At 38.1% G+C, this 12501-nt stretch overlaps 1 protein-coding gene across 1 annotated transcript; it reads right to left on the bottom strand.

Annotated features, from left to right (window-relative positions):
- Positions 1-685: 685 nt before the first annotated feature.
- mkrn2os.2 (MKRN2 opposite strand, tandem duplicate 2) lies at positions 686-4127 on the bottom strand (the record flags this gene model as incomplete). Its single annotated transcript, XM_084395968.1, has 4 exons — positions 686-1086; positions 2578-2746; positions 3787-3836; positions 3925-4127. The coding sequence occupies 4 exons, from the start codon at positions 4125-4127 to the stop codon at positions 831-833; spliced, it is 678 nt and encodes a 225-aa protein (XP_084252094.1). The 3' UTR covers positions 686-830.
- Between the last annotated feature and the right edge of the window lie 8374 nt (positions 4128-12501).

The following is a 12501-nucleotide window of genomic DNA, read 5'->3' as shown; positions in this document are numbered from 1 at the left end:
GAGTATTGTGTGATCTATAGTATCGAACGCAGCACTAAGATCAAGTAAAACTAGTATTGAGATACAGCCTTGGTCAGAAGCTAAAAGTAAATCATTTGTGATTTTAACGAGCGCAGTTTCAGTGCTATGGTGCGGTCTGAATCCTGACTGAAACTTTTCATAGATATCATTTTCTTGCAAGAAAGAACACAATTGAGCGGACACCACTTTTTCTAATATTTTAGACATAAATGGAAGATTTGAAATGGGTCTATAATTGGGTCTATAAGTATAGATAATGGTTATGTGGCCCGACAGTGGAAAAGCGGCTAAAATGTTTGCATGAATGTGAACAGAACTCAAATTCTAGACCAAAGACCCATTCACACCAACGACCATAGCCTACTGATCAAGTTATCGTTTTAAAAATCAGTCTAAATTTAAAAATACATTTAATCATTTAGCAGACGCTTTTATCCAAAGTGACATAGAAATGAGAAGAGCAATAGAACCAGTTAAACTAATAATAGGACAACAATGTGTAGCCTACCTTCTCAGGTTGCTCTAACGTAGTATATGTTTTTTTAATTTTTTTATTAATTAATATTCCGCATTACAGATATACCTAACGACACATAAGTTTCTGATGAACGATAAAAACATTGACAGTTGTCGTTCTCAGCTTGTCATCTAAACCGTACAGTGTTTCTGGAAGTGAAATATGTCTGACTTTGAGAAGCTTTACAAAAGTGTAGTTTCAGCTCATAACAGTATAGATTAACAGGCACATTTAGGCGTCATTCAATCAAATTCCACCTTGATACAAGATACATGAATGATTAAACAACATCTCAGAAGTTCTTGCGGTCCTCGTCCTCCTCGCTCGGACTCTCCCGCGAGTTTCTCCTCGGGCTGTCGACGATGTAGAAGTGATTCTGGGAGATCTCCCGGCACAACATCATGTACTTGGAGGCTCTTCTGATCCGAGGCAGAACGAAGGTGTGTGTGAAGCGGTCTTTGCTCAGGCCCGGCTTGGACTGCGCCGCCAGAACACAGTTGATGAACGTCAGCGTGAAGCTGTAGCAGTTGTGCGTTTCCTCGTTAAAGCTGGAACATAATCAAGAGCAGGATGAACACCTGACAGGAGCAGTTACCTTCAGAATTCAACTTCTTTACTCTCCCACACGCTATCCAAGATGTTCATGTCTTTCTTTCTTCAGTCGAAAAGAAATTTTTTTTTTTTTTTTTTTTTTTGGAAAACAGTGCAAGACCAGCATTTGTGGATAAAAGTATATGTGTTCTAAAATGTCCGCTGGTTTGTCTAGATAAGACTCTTATTCCTCGGCTGGATCATGTCGAGACTTTGAAGCTGCACTGAAACTCACATTTGGACTTTTGTCGCACTTGAACCACGAATAGGCTACACACACACACACACACAATGGAATGGATTCGAGGAGTTTTGTGGTTGAAATTTTAAAAAGTAACAGATCCTTCCCTCTCGGCTCGATCTGACCCCGTTAGGAATGAGTGGAATGCGAGGAATGCTTCAGTTCACATAGAAAAACTTTTAAAAACTAAAAATGCTAAAACTTTACCAAAAAATGCTTGTATTATGTCTACATGTGTGTCTGAATGCATACTGAAGGCTGTGGCTTTAGGACCCAGAGGACTCCGTATAGAGCTATAAGGCCATCTAGTGGCAAGACTCATGAAATATCATCTTATATTATTATTGTTTTACACAACAGGTCTGCAGAGACTCCCAATGTGAGATATTTTAAGCGGAATTAAAAGGGTTGTGCATGAAATTGTGAGTTATTTTAAATTTAAGTTGAAATAATGTGAGGATTCCGTTGGATGCAGTTTTCTGTGTGTGTGTGTGTGTGTGTGTGTGTGTGTGTGTGTGTGTGTCTGTCTGTCTGCGTGTGTCTCTGTGTGTGTGTGTGTGTGTGTGTGTGTGTGTGTGTGTGTGTCTGTCTGTCTGTCTGTCTGTGTAGGCTATGTGTGTGTGTGTGTGTGTGTCTGTGTGTGTGTGTGTGTGTGTGTGTGTGTGTCTGTCTGCGTGTGTCTCTGTGTGTGTGTGTGTGTGTGTGTGTGTGTGTGTGTGTGTGTGTGTGTGTGTGTGTGTCTGTCTGTCTGTCTGCGTGTGTCTCTCTCTGTGTGTGTGTGTGTGTGTGTGTGTGTGTGTGTGTGTGTGTGTGTGTGTGTGTGTGTCTGTCTGTCTGTCTGCGTGTGTCTCTCTGTGTGTGTGTGTGTGTGTGTGTGTGTGTGTGTGTCTGTCTGTCTGTCTGTGTAGGCTATGTGTGTGTGTGTGTGTGTGTGTGTGTGTGTGTGTGTGTGTGTGTGTGTGTGTGTGTGTGTGTGTGTGTGTGTGTGTGTGTGTGTGTGTGTGTGTGTGTGTGTCTGTCTGCGTGTGTCTCTCTGTGTGTGTGTGTGTGTGTGTGTGTGTGTGTGTGTGTGTGTGTGTGTGTGTGTGTGTGTGTGTGTGTGTGTGTGTGTGTGTGTGTGTGTGTGTGTGTGTGTGTGTGTCTGTGTGTGTGTGTGTGTGTGTGTGTGTGTGTGTGTGTGTGTGTGTGTGTGTGTGCAGTCTTTGACCTGTGCCACAGTGGGTCCCACATCTGATGGGAGGAGAACTTCTCCAGATACTGGTCCCACTGGTTTATGAGACTGAACATGTCGGGCTGGACCAGCGGCACACACACACAGCGTTCCCATCCCTCCTGTTCCCGTTGGACACCGGCCCTCGTGTAGTTATAGACTATTCCTGGATTCATTCAATTCAATTCACATTTATTTGTTAAGCGCTTTTCACAATACACATTATTTTAAAGCAGCTTCACAGAGAAAGTCCACATTACAGTACAGAGTCTGTTCTCAGAGGAGACTGTCTAAGTTATGTATTTCAGAAATGTACATATACTAATCACAGTTAGCTAAACGTGTTAATTTACACATTGTAATAATTTAATGTAATTCTATAATCTGCATGTTTCAGAGTAAAGCACAGCACTGTTCGTTTCAGTCCAGATTCACAGTTAAAGCTTCTCTGAGTGTTTGAGTCGCTTCTTTACATTCAGGAACTCAACGAGCGTCAATCATCTTCCCAAACTCCTCATGGGAATCAGTTATGAATCTGTTGATGCGGTAAAAATAAATAAAGCTCAGTGTTGTAATTTTGTACTTTTACTACTAAACGTTCTTTAAAATAAAATATTAATAATGATAATAATTAACATTGTTATTAATAATAACAATTCAATTAATACTTTTATTAAAACATTGTATTGTAATATATTATTATCATGATTATAAAGTACTTATTTTTAATGATACAGTACAATATTTATTATTGCATTATAAAATATATATTTTTTTTTTAATAATAATTTCCTTTTTTGTGTTTAGCTGCTCACATGCCTGTAACACACACAACGTTTACTGTGCAATTTACTGAATGTCATTAATATAGTTAGTTGTATTTAGTACCATTTAACATTCAAATTATAAGCAGTTTTTATTAGTATCATTGAGATAGTATTATGGCTTTTATTATTATTTTGAATCAGTTTTTATTATATTGTCCATTTTCATTAAAAAAAAAGTGTACTTTAACCTAAACTAAATGAGAAATGTTGAAATTAATATATATATATATATATATATATTTTATTTTGAGTTTTAAAAAAAAGTAGATTTTTTTATGGTTGTAGTTTTAACCCTGATTATAAGAAAACTAAAACACTAGCAAATACAAATTTCTTTATATACTGTAGCACTTTTGTGTGTTAAAGTGACACCACATACCGTTAGTGTTGGTGATTCCTGTGTGTAGATCCGAGTGGCCGGAGAAGTCCCTGAAAAGCACAGCGTCAGTCCGAGAAACTGCTCAGTGAATCTCTACATGAGGATCTGCTCTATAAGAGGACAGTGTTAAAGCCGTACCTGAGCACACTGTGTTCTGCTGAAGCCACGAGGAAAGCACACGGGACTTTGTGTCCATTAGAGAAGGGGTTGGGAATGCTGACCGGCGCCTCCTCAAGCCTCTTCCCGCTGAAACTCATCCCGCATTCAGGACACTGATCCGGGACGAAGAAGCAGAAGATGTCCTTCTCACAGTGGTTGAGTTTGATCACACTCTTGTCCATCGGGAAGAGCACGGACTGACTCTGTGTGAGACCGAGCTCTGAGTGAACAGAGAGTGTGTGTGTGTGTGTGTGTGTGTGTGTGTGTGTGTGTGTGTGTGTGTGTGTGTGTGTGTGTGTGTGTGTGTGTGTGTGTGTGTGTGTGTGTGTGTGTGTGTTTCAGTGACGTCGACGCTTCACACGGATCCGGTTGCCGCTGACCATCCTGAGGAACTGCGGTGTCGGTTTCATGGCAACTTCATTAATGTTCATCAGCTCGCGTGACGACAGGCTTCAGTTCCTCCGACTGCCTTCTGTCAAACACTGACGATAAGCAGATCAGTTATTCTTTACACACACACACACACACACACAAACACACACACACACGCACACACATACACACGAACAAATCAAACAAAAGTAATTAAAAAAAAAAAAACTTTTTTTACTTTTTTTATTTATTATTCAGCCCCCTGAATACAATCCCTCAGAACAGCACACATCTGCAGAACAGGTGTTGTCTCACTAATCAAGGGCTTCATTAGCTGCACCAGGTGTGCTTGAGCTAGAACACATGAAATATCTGAACTGGTGAGGTTTGATGAGTGTCACGTTTGACTGAATGTTAGAAATATGGCATAGAACGGTCCAAAAAGAGAAGATATCATCGCCCTTCACAAACAAGGCACAGGATACAGAAAGATAGTGAAGGCACTAAATGTTCCTAGAGAAACATATGTTGGAAGCATAGTTCGCAAGTTCAGTGTTAAAGGAACAGTGGTTACTCTCCCCGGACGGGCAGAAGGAGGGACGTATCAACGGCTGAAACCAGATCTCTGAGAAAGCCGGTCCAGAAAGCCCTGGAGCGACTGCAGAAGATCTAGAGCAGGACTTGATGTCCAGAGGCTCTGAGGCTTCAGCTGAACAGTGAGCCATGCCAGACTACACCACTACTGACCCAACAGCACAAGAAAAGAGCTCAAAATCATATAAATAAGCCACAGAAGTTTTGGGATTCTGTTCTGTGCAGCGATGAAACACAACTGGAGCTGTTCGGCCCTGTGGATCAGCGTGTGTCTGGAGGAAGAAGAATGAAGCGTACTCTGTCTACAGTTCAGCATGAGGAGCTCGTGATGCTCTCGGCTGATGTATATCCTCCGGCTCTGGAAACCTGCAGCGTGTGGAAGGAGAGATGGATCACTGAAGTATCAGGAGATCCTGGGAGAAAACATCATGCCGTCAGAGAGGAAGCTGGAGCTTGGACCTTCAGCAGGACAATGATCCCAAGCAAACCTCAGAGTCCAGCAAGGCTTGTTTGCAGAAGTCATCCTGGGAGATACAGTGGCATCACAGTCTCCTGACCTGAACCCTATAGAACATCTCTGGGGGGATTTGAAGGCGGTTCCCAGGAATATCCCTGAACTGGAGGCCTTTGCTCATGAGGAACGGGCTCAGATCCCTCAGAAACGATGCTTGCCATGAAGGGGGTGAATAATTTTGAGCCTGCAGAAGTCATTAAAAGTTGCATATTCAGTTGAATTTGTGGAAACCACTTGAAACATTTGTTGTGTTGAGATATTTCAATTACTTTAGTTTGATTTGTTCATTGCAAACTGCTTAAAGCCTGTAAATGTTTCCATTAAACCTGATTTGCAATGGGGGTATATATACTGTATATATAGACAAAAACAACTGAAATATACATGAGACATGATCTTGTTTTATTGGTACTTTTTGAATACACTATATTTACTCAAATTGTTAAAACTTGAACTAAAATGAAAATGGAGAATATTAGTGAAACTATAATACATTAGTATCCCAATAACACCAAAACAACTGCTTAGAATTGAAATGTTAAGTGGTACAACTATAACACTAATGCCATTACACAGTAAATTGTACTTTTAAATATTTTTCATTTATAAAAGTAACAGAATCTGACCCGTAGAACTTTGTGAACTAAATCAAAGTGGTTTTTTAGTCAGTTAAATATATAATTTTAGTTTCTCAGAAGAAATGTTGTTCTAATGGATATTGACTTGAACTTTCAAGCCTTGTGATGTGACACTCAACATCTTTATACTGAATAAACTGTGCAGATTTAATCACCTTATATTAGGATTAAGGTTGATTCTCCTGAAATTATTTGAGTCATAATTCACTTTTAATTTGAATTACATTTTCTGAATAAAACTGATCAAAAACGTACTTTATCACTAGAAAACATTTAAATAACTCATTGAAGTTGATGGAACGTTTGTCCCTCTAGTGGTTAAAAACCAAAACTGCATGTGTTTTGCAGAGGAACATTGTTGTGGTTGTGCTTCGGCTCTGAGCGGATGAATATGATTCTTTTTCTGCTCATAAAACATTCACATTAGAGATATAACCAGTTTAGATGAAAGATCTCAAGTTACTGTAGTTTTACTCATTAATAAACATGATACTTCCTTAACCCTCTGAGGTCGGCAAACGCGCCCCCGCGTTTTGCTGGATTTTTTTCACATAGCAGCAACATAAACTTAAAAAAGTCCGTCATTTACGGTCATATTAATAAAATAAATACATGATTATAAACTATAGAGGGTCTTCTTTTTTTTGTGTACACTCACATTAACATCAAAACCTTGTTTTTATTTTTAAATAAATAAAATAAACAGGGTGCGCTTTCAGCTCACTCTGTCTCCGCAAAAATCTTTTTGAAACAAGTCTGGAAAATGAACTGAAACTCAGCTAATACTTATCACACAACCATGAAACATGCGTCTAAAGAAAGCTTTAAATTTCTACTTTTAAATAAAACAATTCACATTCAAAACAAATATTCTCCTGCAATGTAATCTGTAAGAAACTAAAGAGAAGTACAGTTTCTCCCGTCTCACCTAATTATCGGTAATGAGTTCACACCCACTCGCAGAGCGCGCTATTCATAAGATAATGAGCTGAGGTGATCTATGCAAAATAAGGTAAACGCCCCCTGAAATGCCTTAAAACCAGCAAGTTTCATTTATTCACTTTCCTGTGCTGTTGGAAGATGACACGAGTTCAAATTTTGCTCAGAAGAAGAGCAGGACTCTGACGACGAACGTTTGTATTTTGAGCGACGAACGTTGAGCGACTTGATCCAGCCGTGGATAATATTTCGGGTAAGTCTTTTTAAATTTACTTGCATTAGTTGACACATGTTCGCATTTATGAGGAAAAAACAATATTACGTGACAGTTCTCCATTATGGACGCGAGCGCTCTGAAGCAGCACTAAAAGACTTTCAAACTTTCACAGAGACTTCAAAACAGAAAGCACAAATCCATTCTTTAAAACGAATTTCGTTTTGTTTTAATTGTATCTTAATATTAATATTATTTTCATTAACAAATTTCCTGGATTTAATACATAAAAAGTAAATAGGCTAGCAATCACAACATAAGGTGCTTGAACTGGAGATCATCATGAACCAGACCGTTTGTTTATAACAGACTGATTTTTTTTTTTATTTTGGTCACATTTGATTTGCTTACAGCAAATTTAGAACATTATGTTCTCCGGTAAAGACGGTCTTCAGATGATCCTGGACAGCGAGGAATAACTCACCTTGGCTTTTCCTCAGAGGAAGATTGTAACTCAGACGAACGGCAACATGTTCAAGAGCGAATTGATCACGCCGAGTAAACACCGAGTTTTCACGTGAGTAAATACGTGATCTCAAGTGGTCTAGTGGTAGAACATTTGCCTAGAGTGTCAAAGGTTCTGAGTTCAAATCTGCACTCATAGTTTTTTTTTTTTTTTTGTCAAATCAGATTATGTTTATCAGTGGTTGTATATCAGGCAGAGACATGTGTGTGTGTGTATTTTGTTTTGTAATTTCACTGGAACGAAAAGAGAGTCTCCACAACGGATTGAAGCGCGCGTCCGAGTGAAGACTGCGCGAGCCTAAAACAAACACAGTATCCGCGTCTGACTCGCGGGAATCCACGGCGCAAACCTGTGAGGGGCTGTGTTTTCTCGAGCCCCATATCAGCTCAAGAAAACACAAGTTTATTCAGATCATTACTTGTTTACACCGTCTCGCAGCGCTGTGAGGAATAATAATAATAAGGGAAAATGTCCCTCAAAAGGTAGATGTAAACAAACTATTAAAAGGTAAATATAATTTTTTTTTCTTTAAATAATTTTTATTGTGTTTTATTAGTAACAAATTTGGGGAGAGGATAAATATTCCAAAACTGAAAATACAGTATGAGAATTTACTGCACAATTACTAGACATGTTTACCTTGGATATTATACAATTTACAAGCACAATTTGTGGAAAAAAAAATGTATATAAAAAATATAAATAAAATTTATTTTTGTGTATAAATATATACACATGTATATGTGTGTGTGTGTATGCACATATATATATTTGTATAAGCAACGTATTAAACTGCAAATTAGCATTTATATTCCTTATAATAAAAATGAAAGACCTATGTTACAGACATATGAAAGACAACATTTCGTTGATTAGTTTTGGATAGATTATACATTTTTACTGTAAAATATCTGCCACCTCAAATAAGCTTTTATTTGCCAATTTTTTTGTCAAAAATAATCAAATAATCAATCAAATCCTTAACTTTGAAATATGTATGATAAAATGTATACTTTAGTTTGTACAAAGAAAGATTACACTTGAATTGTTGTTTATTTAAATATTTACAAGGTAGATGTAAACAAACTATTAAAAGGTAAATATAAGCCTTTTCTTTAAATAATTTTTATTGTGTTTTATTAGTGACAAATTTGGGGAGAGGATAAATATTCCAAAACTGAAAATACAGTATGAGAATTAACGGCACAATTACATGTTTTCCTTGGCTATTATAGGCCAAATTGCAAGCACAATATGTGGAAAAATAAAAAAGAATTGAGATGCTTCCAACTGTTGCTCTTGCATTCTTGTGGCTCAGTGACTCACCTGAATGAATGGCTCATTAAGTATGCGGTCCTCAGGTGTGAACCACTACATATGCATGATCTGTGACGCCCACTCCGCATATGGCCTTTCCAAACAGAAAGTGCTTTGCAAAATTCAAATCAATGTATTGTGTTATGTGAAGGATTAGGCAGGGTGATTTGCACATAATTTTGAAGAAAAAACACTAGGTGATGACATCCATTAGACAAAAGTCTTATTGGCACATATTTAGTGTGTGTTTTGTGGTCTTATTTCAGAAACTTTAGTTTTTAGTTTTTTCAATAACCACGCATAAACATTATTCTCTCAAAAATGCAGACATGTACATTCTTGTTGCTCACATATTATGGTAGCCCTGTTTGTGCTAAATAGTGTGTAATTTTTTTTTGCCATTACTATGTTTATAAGCAACTGAAAAAAGCACAAATGTCAGGGCATGTCAGAACATCTCAAGGACCCCAAAAACACCTCAGACCCCAGAGGGTTAAGAATAAACTCCACAACAACCATAATGAAATGAACTCTGTGCATTTGTGTGCGTGTATATGAAAAAAAGTGTCCTAAATGAAAACTGTGAAACCCAATGTCACAAAAAAGATCATTTTTTCAGCTTTAAAGTGTTAGTTTCTTTCGTTCACGATTTTTTTTTCCAGTTTTTTTCTGAATAAAAATCAGTAAATTTATTCTCGTGTTTTTTGTTTTTTGTTTTTTTTGTCTATTTAAATTCTATTTACAAACTCACCACACACAATAATGGTCAATAACTGTAATTTGTTGAAAGCTAATCTTTTTCTGAAAAAGATGACACCTTGCACTTGAAGATAGCACATCGTTTTAGAATTTTACAGTCAAAAAAATCTAAATATGTGAAAAACACCTATTTTAGCTTCAGGTTGTAAAGGGTTAAAGAGAGAGTTTATCTGTTCAATAAAACTCCTAACTCTCCTGTAGAGTAATAAAACACCATCATCTCCACGTCACTGTTACAACACTTACAATCCCTCAGTTCTTCATCTCCTGAAGACACGCTGATGTTGATTCTTGTTTTATTACGAGCTCTGTCTCGCTCTTTCCTCCAGCAGACTCTCCTCTGTTCACACACACACTCCCACACACACACACCGTTCTCTTTTCTCCAGAAGACTCTCCTCTGTTCACACACACACACACACACACACACTCCTACACACACCAGACACACTCAACTATCCTCTGACAACCCCCCCCCACACACACACACACAAACTTACGTACTCACTCAGTCACACACACAGACACACATTTACTTACTCACTCAGTCACACACACAGACACACACATTATGTATTGAGTCTGTAAGACTGAAAATACTGGTCGAGGCCCGGTCTATGGACCTCCCCATGCGGCCTCACTTCCTCTCGGAAAACAACTAGGAACTCACACAAGAACATGGTTTAATGTGAATGTTTATCATTGACTGTTATGTTTTTGGTGTCATTTGAAATGTCTCAAAGTGAGTGGTACAGATATCTCATATCCAGATACATAAAATAAAAGGTAATAAGGTTTAGAGAAGTTTAGAGAAAACTGGTTCAGAGCCATTTGAGGGTGGTCTCCCCCATCCCCCATGTCACCTGCATAACCAACCAATACTTTGCATGAGTGAGGACAGAACACGTGATACCTTCCCCGTGTATTGGCGAACCGGCAATTGGACGAATATAGCGGGCCTTACAAATGGTGACCTCGACGTGATCTCAAAACAGATCAAAACAGTTTCACGAGAAACGCCCTTTCCAGCAAGTATTTGGGATTCTAAAATCAGCACAAGGTTTGAACATCTTCTCTTTCTTCCGCTGCTATGGTAAGTAAACTTTTTCTGCCCTTTATAGAAGTGTTGAAGAAATGTTTGCATTGATTACGGGTCAGAATTAAAGCCCTTTGTTTAGAAACGTGATGCGGAAGCCAGATGAAGAATGAAAAACCTTGTGTATTCGATTTTAAAGATCTCCTTGTTTTGCCTAAGCAACAAGAAACGAAACCTAAAGTGAGAATAACATCTTCCAAATAATGAATAACTCGATGAAGAGCTGAAAAAGTAAAGCCTAAAAAAGTTTTAAAATCAGCCGCATGTTTTCCACAGAATTTCACTTGGGCCAATTGAAAAATTTAGATGTTATCGGTCACTTGAAATTTTTGATTTGGGAGGGTTAGAATTTTTTTACAGTGATTGCGTCAGAGATTAGCGACAGCTAATAACTGCTTTCAGGAAGTGTGCAGGCTACTCGGATGAGAGGATGGGTTAGTTCGACTAGGATCAGCAAGATGCTGGTTGGTCAATCTAGCTTGGACGCTTCCGATGACTTCTGTTCTAATTTAATGTTACTTTAGGTAAGTGTACGTGAATAATCGCGGGCTTGGCTAATCCAAAGCTATTAAAGAGAAGTAAAGTTGATCTACTGGCGTCTTTAATGGTGGCCAAAACCTACTAAAGTAAAACGATTGAATTAAGTTCCTGAAGGGCATCCAAGGGGGCTATTGAATATATCTTTGATTGTTGCGCCTGGGAATTACGGCAAAATCCTAGATATTTAGCCAATTGCCTCAGCTTCTGATCTTCGGGACTGACCACTTGTGCCGGAGACCTGGTGAGGAACTCGAAGCGATATAGTTTCCTGATCTATAAACGGGAAAATATAAAGTAAGAGTAAATAGAAGAATCAAACGTTATAATGGCCATTTAAAAAGACTAAATGAGAAGAAAAGGTATTTGAAACCTAGCAAAGGAAAAAGAGAAACAGCGAATGTACATCTTATCAGCCCTGAGCCAAAAAGCCTTTTTATATTCAAATATATTGACATGAGAACAAGTAGAGAGTTGTTCCAGAGACTCTTCAGAGACCGAAAACAATATCATTTGACTTGTATTGTTAAAGAATATAATTATATTATAACTTGAATTATAATAAACATTATATTACACTCGCCAAGCAGGACAATAATTGGAGAAGTGTGACTTTCATCATTAAAATTGAATTTCTGAAACAGAATTTCATTTGTGTGCTACCCAGTGCCAAAAAGGGGAGGGGTAAGCCTTTAATTTTCACCGTTAAGAAACACGGCTAGAATTGTGGCACAGGTAATAGCAAACCAAATTGTGCAACAACTAAAATGTAATCTAATCAGAGAAGTAAATTTACGAGGAGGGTGAAATGAAGTAAACTTACGAGGAGGGTGTGAAATGCTAAACAGCAGACAGAAGTACCACAGTTTTTTGCAGGTCAAAAAATATCTGCACTAACTAAAATGTGTGAACAACACCATAGACAGCAGATGCTAACCAGACAACCCACAGATCTGGCTGTAATGAGAGAAAGCAATGAGCATTGCACATGCAGCAGACTGAGGGCTGAACTGAGAAAGCAGCTTCAGGTGTCACAACACACTGAAACAA

Source organism: Rutilus rutilus, assembly GCF_951802725.1.
Source record: "Rutilus rutilus genome assembly, chromosome: 22".
Lineage (NCBI taxonomy): Eukaryota > Metazoa > Chordata > Actinopteri > Cypriniformes > Leuciscidae > Rutilus > Rutilus rutilus.
The sequence above is the reverse complement of the archived record's forward strand: the minus strand, read 5'-3'. Positions and strand labels throughout refer to the sequence as shown.